The sequence below is a fragment of the Amia ocellicauda genome, chromosome 16 (genome assembly GCF_036373705.1).
Source record: "Amia ocellicauda isolate fAmiCal2 chromosome 16, fAmiCal2.hap1, whole genome shotgun sequence".
Lineage (NCBI taxonomy): Eukaryota > Metazoa > Chordata > Actinopteri > Amiiformes > Amiidae > Amia > Amia ocellicauda.
The window spans coordinates 18,177,778-18,191,982 of NC_089865.1; the positions used below are offsets into that span (position 1 = coordinate 18,177,778).

General features: G+C 39.9%; 1 protein-coding gene across 2 annotated transcripts; it reads left to right on the plus strand.

Moving 5' to 3' along the window:
• Positions 1-224: 224 nt before the first annotated feature.
• Positions 225-10,315, plus strand: senp2 (SUMO specific peptidase 2). Of its 2 annotated transcripts, XM_066687948.1 has the most exons (18): positions 225-516; positions 1,001-1,056; positions 1,489-1,604; positions 1,924-2,008; positions 2,491-2,578; positions 2,871-3,030; positions 3,169-3,275; positions 3,818-3,897; positions 4,095-4,152; positions 5,082-5,163; positions 5,329-5,415; positions 5,944-6,105; positions 6,194-6,325; positions 6,574-6,777; positions 7,398-7,477; positions 7,724-7,808; positions 7,900-7,995; positions 8,083-10,315. In XM_066687948.1, the coding sequence occupies exons 1-18, from the start codon at positions 353-355 to the stop codon at positions 8,143-8,145; spliced, it is 1,905 nt and encodes a 634-aa protein (XP_066544045.1). In that variant the 5' UTR covers positions 225-352; the 3' UTR covers positions 8,146-10,315. The 2 variants fall into 2 exon arrangements, with proteins under 2 accessions (XP_066544045.1, XP_066544046.1); XM_066687949.1 differs by lacking the exon at positions 7,900-7,995.
• The last annotated feature ends 3,890 nt before the right edge of the window (positions 10,316-14,205 follow it).

Consider the following 14,205-nt stretch of genomic DNA (forward strand, 5'->3'; position numbering starts at 1 on the left):
ATGGAGAGTTTTTTCGACGCATGCGCAAATTGATATACAGGGACTTGTATCCGACACTTGTAAAGGGAAATACTTTGTACACCATGTTGTTTTCTTTTTGACATATTGACGTCATATTTTGTCGTCATCCATTCGACCAATGAAATCACGGTATGTAAAAGCTTTAAATTATTCAGCCAACCGGTTGTTTCTATTGGTCTATTCGGGTGCCGTACAAAGAGAGAGTGGGCAGTGACGCAAGCCCGTGCGGTGCAGCCTGGCTGTGTGTTGACAGTTTGAAAGCGCAATACAACGCCGAACCGATCTGGACCAGACGGACGGACAGGTGCCCATTTTGTCCTGGATTTCTGGGATGTATGAATGGATAGTTAACGGCTTCACGTCGCTCTTGCACAACAGCAGGCAGAAGTCGGGGAGCCGGCCCGGGAACGAAAGCGTGCCGAGTGGCGCCGCGACTCCCTCTCCAGCGCAGCGGCAGAACAACCACATCAGCCCCGCCAAGAGGAACTACCAGAGGTCGGTGTGTTGCGGCGTTGAGAGCGGATGATGGATCCACGCAAAGCAGACCCTTGGGATTAACGATTGTCATTGTATTTTTTCTATTAAATGCCAAGTTTCAATATGAGAAAATATTGCTGCTGCTGCTGAGTTTCTTTTCATATGATATAGCTGTGTCGGAATGGTGTTAGGATACTGTATAAATCCTTATGCTTGTTTAATGTGGATGTATTTTGTGAAAGTTTCCATTGAACACACTGTAGTAAGCATACGTTGTCCATTTGCAAATATAGTGACCTTAGCATGTCTTGATGTATGCGTGACAATGGTATTTTCTCTCCATTATATTGCTTAACTTGAATATATAGATATCTAAAACCAATTTATATAATAAAACGTAAACTCATGCTACGAAAGTCTGTATTAATCAGCTTGCGACAGTACAACGTTTTGTTGGAAATTGTATTGTATAATGTATATATTTGTTTACTTCTTACCCAAGTATCCAGGGTCCAGACGGCACCTGTGAATATTTGGAGATTAAAAGACCCAGAAGAGGTATTTCTTGAGGCATATTTAATATTTTGAGAATTTGATCTCCCATCAATCTCTTGCATGTATTTTTGTAATATTCATATGCAGAAACGTGTTTTTCTGTGTAAAAATAATGGATTGATCCAATAAAATGTTTATTGGGATACATTTTTGCAGGGTTTACTGCTGGGGGGTGAAATTAATTTATTCCACTTCTTTCATGTGTTTTAACTTATATCTTGATATTTATTAAGTCTGCTAATTCCTGTAATATAATATAAAGTAAATAACTTCTAAGGGATATTCACTTACATGAAAGTTGTAGACTCTTTGTATTCATGTTAACCTGTTGCTAATTAACTGAAATGCTTCAATAGACAACCAAATCCTAATGTGCAGGAGTCTGTGTACTAGCATGAACTTGCTTTTTGTGAAGTCTTTCCCTTACCTCTCCAGATGGTGTTGTCAGTGCTGTCAAGAAAAGATTGACGGCCGCTGCAGGCTTTTTCAGGTTCCACAGTCCTCTGACTGCATCTCGCTCTGAAAACCAGAAGGCCAACGGCACCGATCAGGTTAGGCATCTCCGTTTTCCCTTACACACAGTCTGTGTCAATTGCTTAGATTTACTTCAACACGTCACACACCTAAGGGAGTTATTGATATTATTGATCCAGCACATCCACATTGACACACCAGTGTGTCAATGCTCAAGTAGATAGGCATTTAGTTGAGTCCCTCCACTTGCAAGTTGTTAAAATCAGACGTAGTACACGTTCTGAGAAGAAATGTATGATCTTTCTCGGTTTAGATTCTGGTAAACGCCTTATGCATTTTCATAATAGCATTTGTTTCGTATTTAAGGTGTACTAATTCACCGATTTTACTTCAAAGGTTCATCCAGAAGTATCTTCTGGTGTCAATGACATTCAAAACAACACTTTCAATAATTACAACAACAGAATGGAGCTGAAGTTAGGTGAGCACTTAATATTTCACTTATTTTATTTTAATCTCTGTAGATTTGCTGAGGCAACCTTACTACATTGTGGTACTTTACTGTGAACACTGCTTATTTTTAGGAAGGAGTCTTGGAAGAAATTCTTGCATTTTATTTTCCATGAATTTTTCTTTTCTACAAGCAATTATTTTTTTGCCCTTTCCCTCTCCCCTCCTCTTGAATCTGTTACTGGTTTTCAAATACAAGTAGTTCATCAGGAGAGTCGAAGTATTTTCTTTTTCTTAAAAAAAAAATAAAATATATATATATATATATATATATATAGGGGACTGAGAGTGACCTGAGGTATAGGTTGAGCCCTATGGCTCAAGTTAGTGCTGGTTCAAATCTGACCTAACCATATAGCTGATTGATTAACAGAGATTACAAATTGGAAATTTTATAAAAGAGAAAAAAAATGCAGATTCCAAATAAAACAATGTAAATCTCTCTGTCTCTAGAAAATAAAGTCGAAACTGGAAGCAACAATCCAGAGAAGACCTGGGAGAATGTGCATCTGAAAGCGGCACAGATTATGACAAAACAAAAGTAAGAGCTCCCTTATCCCTGTCCCAGCAGCTAGGGATCGAGTCTTTCACATTCCTACACTGCATCAAAGCCAACGCTGTTGAGAAATACACTGCAAAACTGTCATTATTCACCTTCAGTACTTGCTTCTGGTAATTCTACAAATGCTGTCCATTTCCCCAGTTTGTTTTGTAACCTGGCAGTAATTGCTTCTTTAGCGTCTTTCCCTATTGCTTGTTTTTCTTGACTCTGCTGGGTTTGCATTCTACACGTCTCTCTGTCTGAAGGAAGTGTGCCTTGTTTTCTTGAGTAGTGTGGGAGACCCACACACGTGCAATGCAGACAAGAACAGATACAGGAACCCCCGGCGATCTCTGCAGCTCCTGCCGACTGGACTGCCACGGTGCGGCACCCTCCTGTCCACAGAAAATCCATCCGGCCAGGGCCACAAACCCTGCCTGGCAGTGGAGGAGGTACGTCGGGAGGGGGCTGCTTCACTGTTAACACAAAAGGGATAGTTTAAACGTGTTAATAGCCAACGTGTGAGCTTTTTGTGGGCTGTCATTGGCTGGCATCGGAGCAAGCATCATATGAATCGAATTATTTTTCAGGATCTTAAAGAAAGTGGCAGAGAACAATACAGACTTTTAGTGGAGATGGTATCTGAGAAATACTCAACACATCAACAGTTGCCCTTCAGCAAGGCCAAACAGTATATGTAAGTAACCCATCCTTGCATGTTATAAATGTACTAAAAGGTGTGCTTGTGTCAAGTTTGATTCCCAGATTGTGGTTTTCTTTTCAAACTTTTTTTTTTTGCCCTTTCCAAGTTGAGCTTTTTGAACGAATTATATTCCCTCAAGAGTAAACCTGATCATTTGAGAAGCATGGGGGCCTTAAACTTATCTTTGCATGTATCAGGAAGTAAGTGATAGATCTATTTTCATAGCCCAGGAAACAGCATGCTGTGGTATGTAATAGGAACATACCAGCCTGGGATCCAGAAAACTATATTATCAAGCAACTTAATTGAATCAATTTGAATAAATAAATATTTGGTAATGGACAACCAATGGAATGACCTCAGAAGCAGGAGTGTAATTGTGCTTTTGCCAATTGATCTGTTTTGCCCTATTTGTCTCTAAAGAATATTTAGGACCCCGGCATTGTTTTTGCTAAAAGGTAAATCTCCTAATCAATCACCTACTCTATTTACTTCACTCCAATTTTAAATTAAAATGTTCTTTCTGTACTTCCTAGATCTTATCAACCTAAGCATTTGAAGCCAGTCGTTCGAAACGGAACTTGCGACGCTTCAGCCGCGTTCATGCGAATGAGAGGTAAAGCCTGATCAGATCGTGGCTAGACACTGAATTTTGAGTAGTTGTGTTTCTAGGTGCCCATCAGGTGTGTCCAAAGCAAGATGTATTGAAACAAATAAGATATATTTTCTGATTTTCTATATTTAACACTTGAATAACTTCCCTATATAATAAAATTTGTGCCATATAATATAATAAATTACCTCTTTCAACAGCCAAACCCTGTGCTTCAGTGTGGACAGATGACTGCATGACAAGGCACAACCAAGATGGGTAAGGACCCCCTTTCACCCCCAACCCCCCAGAAATCAATTTTCTCAAATACGCTCTGTAATGTCAGGCTTGCATTCACTTATGTACAGTTAGGGCCATAAATATTTGGACAGTGACACAATTGTCATCATTTTGGTTCTGTACGCCACCACAATGGATTTGAAAGGAAACAATCAAGATTTAAGTGTTTTTAAGATTTAAGATTTCTTGGGGCGTTTTGCCTTCAGCAAGTGAAATGCGTGCTCAGTTGGATTCAGGTCAGGTCAGGTGATTGACTTGGCCATTGTAGAACATTCCACTTCTTCACCTTAAAGTGTTGGGTTGCTTTCGCAGTATGTTTCGGGTCATTGTCCATCCAACGAGTTTTGAAGCATTTGACTGAATCTCAGCAGATAATATAGTCCTAAGCACTTCAAAATTCATCCTGCTGCTTTTGTCAGCAGCAACGCCCCAAGATCAAGCAGAAACTAAAGACAGCTGCAGTGCAGGCCCGGCAGAGCATCACCAGGGAAGAAACCCAGCATCTGGTGATGTCGATGGGTTCCAGATTTCAGGCAGTTATTGACTGCAAAGGATTTGCAACCAAGTATTGAAACTCACTATTTAATTCATGATTGTTAATTTGTCCAATTACTTTTGAGCCCCTAAAATTGGGGGGAACACATATAAAAATGGGTGTAATTCCTACACTGTTCACCCAATTTGGATGTAACTACCCTCAAATTAAAGATGAAAGTGGCACATTTTCCTTTCAAATCCATTGTGGTGGCATACAGAGCCAAAATGATTAAATATTTATGGACCTAACTGTATATGTTAAGATTGTAAAGGTTGTAAAATGTAACAAATTACTTCGGCATGATCCTGAATATGAACCGGAGAGAGCTGCACATTAAAAAGTTTTTAAAATTGCAACTTTGTATTCACAGAAGGGTTCAGGTCAACTTCCGCAGCTCCTTTAAAGACTGTGAAGAAAGGAGAGTGGAAGGCCAACCGGGGGAATATAAAATGGTGAGGACTTCAAGGCTATGGCAGGAATTAATTTCTTCTATAAATCATGTCTTCACTATATCGACCTTGCATTAGTTTAATGTGATTCCTTTCCATTGTGTGTTTGCTTTTAGTGAGCAGCACATTCTGAGCTCGATTTTACTGTCTGCACAATACTGTTCACAGGTGGAAGATTTGCTGGCAAAGCCTGACGAGAGGCAGGCCAGCTCGACATCGCTGCGCGTCAGCTCTGATCCAGATAATCCTGCAATGGTGAGCACAGCATGTACTTTTCTTCAGGGTCTACTTGTGATCCTGTTCTTCATTTAACTGGACATGTGATCTGTGAGAAGCTGGGGGTTGGGTAGAGGAGGGAAAAAAAAACACTGGATACTGCTTGCTTCCCAGTGATGGCAGTCATTGGTGTGGTGACTGCAGTATAAAAATGGAGGTGCGAGTCATTCTGTACCTAAAGTTGTAAACTGAGACAAAATTGAAATTGTGCTTTATTTTGTAACACCATGAAAGCCAGTGACATAGCAGTTGGATCTCTATAGCCAATCCATTGTCAGTTGAGAGGATTTGGTTGCATCATGGAAGTGAAGTACAATATTCCTTATGGCAAGGATACACACTTAATGCACACTGCTGTCTCATAGTAATTAAGATAGTTCAGAAAAGCAATGCTACTGAATTAAAAAATAACCTAATCTTATATATTGTTCTATTTTTTTACTCTGGGATCATTGTTTTTTCTCTTGCATCTGTGAATCCTAGTTAACGTTTTCTTGTTATCGTCAGAAACCGAAACTACCCGTGGACTTGGACCTGTCTGCAGAGGTTGCGAAGCGATTGAACCTGGTGGACCGTGAGCTGACCATTTCTGCCCGACCTCCCATCTCCCATTCCCAACAAGCTGCCCAGAGCCACCGTGATTCAGAGGAGTTCCCGAAGTTTACGCAGGTAGGCACTGGTCTTGACCGTGCTTTCTTCTACTGTTCATCCACCCCGGCCATGACCTGGACTAAAATGTTTGATTTTATTTTTATAGGAAATGGAGCAGGATATCCGTAAAGCATTGGGCCACAGTAACCCTGATACAGTCGTCAGCAGTGCCTTCAAGCTGAGGATAACGCAGAGAGACCTCAGTACGCTGAGAGACCACAGCTGGCTCAACGACGAGGTTCTCATTCACAGTATCTTCACTGTCCTGTTAAGCACTGTGGAAGTGTCACTGACTTTTAATTATTAAATAATTTTAGAAAATTGTGAAGAAAACAAATTGACCTTGTTTCATTACATTTGATCAGAAGTAACATGCCTTTATAGACCTAGCAGCACAAGTGTCCTTGTGAGAATAGATTTATATGTTTTCTTCTCCGTGTGGCTTGCTGCATTTGTGCTCATGCCAAACTGCGGTCTTTTCTCTAGGTAATCAATTTCTATATGAACCTCCTGATGACCCGTAGCGAGCAGGAGGGGCACTGCAAAGTCTACGCCTTCAGCACCTTTTTCTTCAACAAGCTGTGCTCGGGGGGGCACCAGGCAGTGCGGCGCTGGACCAAAGCAGTGGACTTGTTCGAGAAGGACATTGTTCTGGTGCCCTTGCATTTGGGAGTGCACTGGTCTTTAGCAGTGAGTGTCACTCGCTTTCATTTGACTGTTCGTCTTTTTAGGGTGTGTTTTAAGGTTCCGTGATCAAATTGGTTCCCGTTTCGGTTCCAGATAAATGATTCATCTTGTCACCCATTTACATCAGCCTCACACCCTTTCTTTAGATGATGAACTTTGAGAGCTTAATCGGGGTATTTCTGTCTGTTCTGCCATCTTGAGTGCATGCCAGTTATTTTCTTTACTGTAATTGAGCTGTTTGATCTCATTTGCTAGTTGAAGGATGAGATCATAATTTTAAGATGACGGCATGGTCAGGGTGTCATGCTCTGCTCCATTTCTAATGATTAAGTCGGTGTCATGCTGTCATCAAGATGGATGTAACAATTGTCAGATTTTACACTGGTTTCTGGTTTTGCTTCTGGGGATGTGTGTTGCATTTGACTCCCATGCTTGTATTTTGGTTGTAGTGCTTATCCTAATTGATCCACTAGTTCCTAAAGTGTTAAATTTCTTTGCATGAATATAATATTAGCAAATAGCAGTGAGTACACTTTTGCAGAGCTGAAACTTAATGCACAGAGCATTTTACCTTTTGGTTGTATCCAAATGTTAATTTTGTCCTTTTCATTCCAATGTATCAGGTGATAGACTTCAGAGTCAAGACTGTGAATTATTACGACTCCATGGGCCAAAGAAAAGATGACATTTGCAGACGTTTACTGTAAGCATGGATCATTTTGTGGTATAGTTCAATGGTTTCCTTAGTGGTGGTGTTTTGATAAGTGATTTAGCCATAACATTCTTTCCTTGTCGATGGCAGTATTACATATTATTAATATTGAATTCATGATTAATTCACTTCATAGCAGATTACTAATTCTACAAACGATGCAAGGTATTATTTACATCTGTCATGTATATGGCTAATGTTGAAGTTCTAAAAAGGGCTTTTATTGCATCCTTTCAGGCACTATCTAAAAGAAGAGTTCAAGATTAAGAAGAACAAAGATCTGGAAGTTTCCAAGTGGACGGTGGCCAGTGCCAAGTCAACAGTAAGTGCGGGGTGATGAGGCTTGACTTCTCTGCTTCTCTAGCCCTGCCTGAGCTCCCATGGGACTCATGCCTTCTCTCTGACTTTCCTAGGAGATCCCTCAGCAAAACAACGGTAGTGACTGCGGGGTGTTTGCGTGTAAATACGCCGATTACATTGCACGAGGGTGGCCCCTCACTTTTACACAGGTACACTTGTGTTGCAGATTTGGGGGAGGTATCGTTTTAAGTTTCCTCCCTGCAGCTTCACTCTGTCTTTTCTCTTTTCTTATTCAGCGCCACATGCCCTACTTCAGAAAGAGGATGATGTGGGAGGTGGTGAACCAGAAGCTGCTGTGAAGGCGTGAGAACAGTTGTGGGGTCGGCACTGAAGAGAACTCGTACCTCCTTTCTTCTCGCGCACGTGTGTTAGTACAGGTATAAAATGCAGCTAGACCAAAGCATAGGACTGTAGTATGACTGCTCGTTCTATGCACTTTGATTATAATTGCACACTGTTTTTTTGTTTTTGTTTTTTTGTTGACATTTGTAAAGAATCCTTGTTTTTTTTTTTTTTTGTTTTTTTTTTTTTTTGGTTAGTTTTTTCTGTTGTTCCATGGAGATTATTAAAACAAATAAATAATACAATTAAATTACAATAAAATATTCATAGGAAAAAATAACTGTGCAACCAAGTAGATACTTGGCAGAAATGTGCCGAACTCTGTTTTGATCTTTGTAGAAACCATATTCCTGTGCATTAACCACTTGTCCTCAAGAGTTCTTCCCAGACCTTTTCATTTCAAATTTAAATTTTGTCTGAATATGATTCTTCCTCAAATTTTATTTTGGTTTTGCTCCGATTTGTGCAAGAGGCACTTTGTCTTACAGTTCTTTTCTTATCAGCTTCTGTTATCTGAAATCTTTCTTCCCGGTGCCAAACTCTCTGGGACCCTTACAGGAGAGAGAGTTTGATTGACCTGCTGCTAGTACAAAGGAAGAGTATTATTCAGATCTGTTTCAGCTATGCAAACTCATTGTTTTTGGTCTTGTACGCAGTGTGTGGAAACTGACAGACCCCATTTCTTGCATGTCTGTCGAACAGCAGTTCCTCGTTATGGTATGCATATTTATTTATTGTGGTATTTTGCTATAGAGTTACCTAAAAGTTATTCTGAAATGTATACAATGTCTGGTCACATTTCACTAACTTTTTTTTCCCTGATTCAATGTTACTTGCAGTTGGGTTTTTTAAATGAATGCAATACCTGTGAGCACAGTATTACAATAAATGTACTTTATTCAAACATTTGAGAAATAATTAAGCTTAGTTAAATTGTCACTGATGGTTGTAATAATAATAATATCTGGAAACTAAAAAAAGATCCTAGCAGTGACTTCGAGACCAAAGAAGATCTTTATTAGTTAACCAGATATAATGCCATTCTAAGCTATTCATTGTAAAAAAAAATCAACTTGGGCAAGAGATTTTTGGCTCAATCTGATTCTGGCCTGAGAAACGTTGATAGCACTGGTCTAATTTATGATGACTGAAAACCTCAATGATCAATTGTGGCCTTTTGTCACAAGTGGTTTGTGTATGTATGGGGGGGGGCAATAATCTTGATGGTGATTGTTCTATCAAGAGCAGCTATAAGTGAACGTAAAGCTGGAAACTGAATGCAAGGTGTAGTATTGTGGTATTCATTTATGCTCCATTGATCTCTGTATTACTTGCATAAAAAAGTAACATGAGATACAAGCAACCATACTATGCATCTGCTGTATTACGATTAAATAAGAATGGCCACCCCTTGTAGAGTATTCTAGCAGCTGTCTATCACCCTTTATCTTTATCAGCTCTGAAATGAATATTTAATTACAATGAAAGAATGTAACGCTAAACTGATGATGGAGGGAGGGGGAACCGAGGATTTCCCATATCTGCCAATTCCAATTTATTGTATTTTCCGGTTTGTAGTGGTTTGAGAGGGGGTTGTTTTGGGGCAGGGATTTGTTTTTTGTGTGTGTCAGTTTGTCTTTCGCCAAATATGGGTTTAAGTGCCTTATCAACTTAATTCTCAGTGTAATTGCTGTAATACACTGAACTGGTAAAGTAATTTCAGTTACCTCCTTATTGGATGCATTGTGTGTTTGTAATGTAATGCAAATTAGGAGGAATCTTTTAATACCAGCATTGTCTTCTGTTCTGCTGTAGTAACTTTGTTAATCCTTCAGCATTAAGATTTGGTTAAAGATGTCAAAAATATTTATAGAAAAATAAAAACTTACACAAATATTATTTGAAGGGATGAGGTAGCTTTTTCTTTTTGTGTAAGTAAATATCAGTCCATTTATTCTGTGTCTGTATTCCGAATTGTATGAAATTCTAGCTCTTGCTCCATGGTGTCGTTTAAAAGGCATAATGGAGGTGGAAGTCTTTTGCTGGATTTGTACCTATGTGTATATATAGACCTTAAATCTCCTCTGTTTTGTTTTTCTATGTAATAAATTAAAACTTGGAAACATTGATGTGATGTTATTACTGAAAACAACATCAATTATTTGTGTGTGTATTAGGGGATGCATATTGTTTTAGTTGCACTAAAATTGGTCTACACCACAGTACCTACTCAATCAATTCCTTTACTTTTTCATGAGAAGAGATCATACCACACCATAGCAATGATTGTGTGTTTTAGACAAATATGGCCCTTTTGTGAAACAAAAAAACTGTCACCTTGTGTGATATTGACAACAGTATGTTTACCTGGCATTTACCCATTTTAAAGGTATCTTGATCTGTTAATTCTGTGGCTGGTGCAATAGTTTTTTAGACTTCCATCACAGTATACACTAATGTAATTGCATAAACATGGATACTTGGCAGTACCTGCATGCCTGTCCTTTACTGGGTTGAACAAAGGCACTGTCTTGCATGTCTTAATTGATACGATCCTGTGAAAGTCAAAAATAAACTCAAGCATTCGTCACCTCCATGCTAACGGCCGATCCGAGCAGACTCTGCTGAGAGCAGGCAGATGTTGCCCCAAAGCACAACTGATCGAGTCAGCTGTTTTGGAAGCCTGTACATCGTATCGTCTGTGGTTTTCAGTAAGAACAGCAGGGTATGCTACAGGGTATGAATTTATACAGTACAGTTAATGACTAGGGTTAGTTCTTTAAACCAGACTTTTTTTTTTGGGGGGGGTGATGAGAGGGGTTGGTAATTTACAGGGTTACTGGGAATTTATAATCTATTAATTGAATGTGTTATAAGTATCATAGAGTGAGTTCTACAATATGCAATGGAGATTATGCAGCAGCTCACCTCAGTGTGGGGAGTTGTGTTGTCAAAACAGGTTGGGCCATGCACTGTTGAGGTTTTCAATGAAAGCTACTTGTTAAGCCCAAGTGAGAGCTTTATACAGGGAAAGAACTGATGTACCAGCATGTTGGCAGACAACTGCTAAAGTCTTTAAATAGGAGTTGACAACAATCGGAAGTGAAATGTGTGTTTGCAGACTGAACTCAATCCTGTCTTAGTGAACAGTCAACGAGAGCAGCGAGATCTACAGTATCCCTTAGCAGACTGACAGCTGGCTGCTGTCTATGTGACTTTATAATTAAACCCTAATCACATGATTACATAAAACTATATATGATTACAGGTGAAAAAACACTTGCAGAGTAGGGGATTTTTGTCTTTATATTGTCAACCAAATCACAAAAGCAATTAACATCAGATAATACCTGCAACACTGTTGAACAGACAGAGAAAAGCCACTCCCATGCACCACAAATCTCTTGACGTGTTATTACTGGGATAAGTCTATTGCACTGCACAGTGGAATGAAGGTAGTTTGTCATAATGACTAAAAACACCCCTCTATTCATTGTACACCTGGTACACAAAGCAGGTGAAGAAGCAGCTTGCTGGGAGATCTGTGGTGCTCAGCCAGGTGATTCAGAAGAGACGTTTCCTTTGGCTGACAGACACACACAGTCAACATAGCTCCAGGTGAAGTGCCGCCCATGGCGCCTTTTAAAAACAAAAACCTTTCAATATCAGTATCCGTGCTTTCAGAGCTTATCCAGTATACTTATGCTGTCTTTTTTTGTTTTGTAGAGAGGCAAATATGTCTAAATTGTCAAGACGGTATAAACTGTATTACATTTCTTTGTGCCAATCAGTTTGCCTGATCAGTTGCTCTTTACTGCATGGTATCCACTCTCTCCAGTGGGAAAATTTTTTCTTTAGGTCTCTGCACTAAGCTGAAATGATTCACTCACTTGTTAAAATAATGTTCCTTGCCATTTACATTAAATAAATTGCACTTGCATACATTATATATATATATATATATATATATATATATATATATATATATATATATATATATATATATCTGGAAGACCACTCCAAGTTCAGAAATAAATGTTAAGTGGTCTCTTAATTTTATGCAGAGCTGTATATATATATATATATATATATATATATAGTATAGTATAGTAAAGCATACTGTTACAGTAGTTGTTGAAGGTGCCAGGATCCAAAAGTGTTTTACTAAGCCTTTCCGTTCAAATAAAATGCAAAAGGAGACTTTTTTTTCTGAGCCAGAAGCTGATTTAAACATTGGAAGCCTCTTTTGGTCCATCCCAGTGCGACAGCTCTCCCTAAGCGATGAGGCATCTACAGCAGTGGTTCTGGCCTGTGTGGTAGCAGAAACTCTCCATACAACCGTGGTAATGGCTGGGTTTGAAAGCCAGAAAACCATCCTTGGTGGTCCGAGAGCTTCTGAAGTGTGGCCTGCCAGCGATTACCTCAGAGGAGTGGTGTAAGACAATCTCTTCTCAGTCTTATTCCCAGGCTGGAGGAATCCTAATTAGAGAGGACCCTGGCCCCCATCTGGACAGCATTGTGTTCCCGGGTTCATGCGCCTAATCCCACTCCCCACAAGCCCCAGGACTCTGCAAAGAGGACACACACTGCTGGCCACAGTAAATGAAGTAGGGCCTCCTGTGTAAGACCAGCCAGAGCACACGCAAATTTTAAAGAGGGGATCTGGCACCCAACCTGCTCGCCTGCCTCATCTGTTTGGTCATAAAGTCTTCCTGACCCAAATCATGAAGGCTATAGCTGTTCCCTCTGAGATGCTTCCTATTTCCTTTCTTGGGTTGGGCGTCACCACAACTGGGATGGAACCCAAAGCCTTCCGAGTGGCCTACAGGACTACCTCTCCACATGCCAGTGCTTTAACCCAATGTCTTTCAGCCGTTAGCGTCACAGCGCTACTGGGTTATTAAAAGGGTGCTCTGCTGTGAAGGATCCTTTCAGAACTCTTCTTGTATACCAGTAATAGGGAATGCGTCATTCTGTCATTTTTCTCCCGGGGGAAGTTAGATGCATTGAAAAGCCTGTTGAAAACACTGTGTGAAAAGACTTCTGATTGCTAGGAAGTGCGCAGCGGAAGCAGGCTCATATTGCTCAAAGCTGAATAAAATTACCTAGGAGCTGTCCATGCTGTGGCAGTCTTGCTTAGTGTGGTGCACCTGGGTGATGTAATGAAATAAAAGCATGAATAATCATCTCAGTATCACACCCCCAGGCTTTTGTGAGGTACTAACAAGCTGGCTGAGGCAGGTCGAATCCCACGGCCACTGGCTGCGTGTGCTCAGGATACCTGGAGAAGACCTGAGTTAAGCACAGCAGTCTAAAATGCAGTTTCCATGACCACAGCAAGGGAATTAAATAGCATTTAAGAGCTGCTGATAAACACCCCTCCCTTACTTCTGATTTGAGCAGCATTACATGCTTTCTCAGGCCAGCATGAGATTTTAAAACCATTTCTTATTTTTCTATGTTATGTTCTGGGTTTAATTATGCTTTTAATCTGGCCAAGAAGAGAACATTTCAAAAGGGTTTGTGTCAGTGACAAAATGTGCCAACTTGACATACCAACTATAAGCCCGAACCTGTAGATTAAATACATTCAAAGAGGTGGGGTGCTGGGTAAAGCCTTAGATCCATCCCCGGGATAATTAAAGACCCATCAGGAGGAAATAAAAATGATCAACGCTGAGAACTCTGGCACTTGTAACAGAACCTGGCAGTGACAGTTCCATTTGTGTAAATATTACATCATAAAAAGGAATTCATAAATTACAATACAATGTCACATTAATAAGTGGTTTGAATTAGTAGAAACATGTTTGGTATCCAAAACCATGTATTGCTGTTGCGTTTCTGTTTTGTAGTAGCTAGGCTTAAGCAAACAAGGAAGAACCTGCAACACATTGCAGATTTTCTGTTCATTCCTAAAGAGCTGAAAGAGTTAAACAACAACAACCCAATTACTGGAGTGATTAATTCCTGGAAGAAACAAGAGATGAGTGCTGGTAAGTCGTGAAAGCGAGCTT

Bases quoted from the DNA above. Each gene is read 5' to 3' on its own strand.
- senp2 (XM_066687948.1), top strand. From the start codon at position 353: ATGTATGAATGGATAGTTAACGGCTTCACGTCGCTCTTGCACAACAGC. The intron at 6,778-7,397 runs GTGAGTGTCACT...CCAATGTATCAG, and splicing joins GAGTGCACTGGTCTTTAGCA to GTGATAGACTTCAGAGTCAA. The intron at 7,996-8,082 runs GTACACTTGTGT...TTTCTTATTCAG, and splicing joins GGCCCCTCACTTTTACACAG to CGCCACATGCCCTACTTCAG.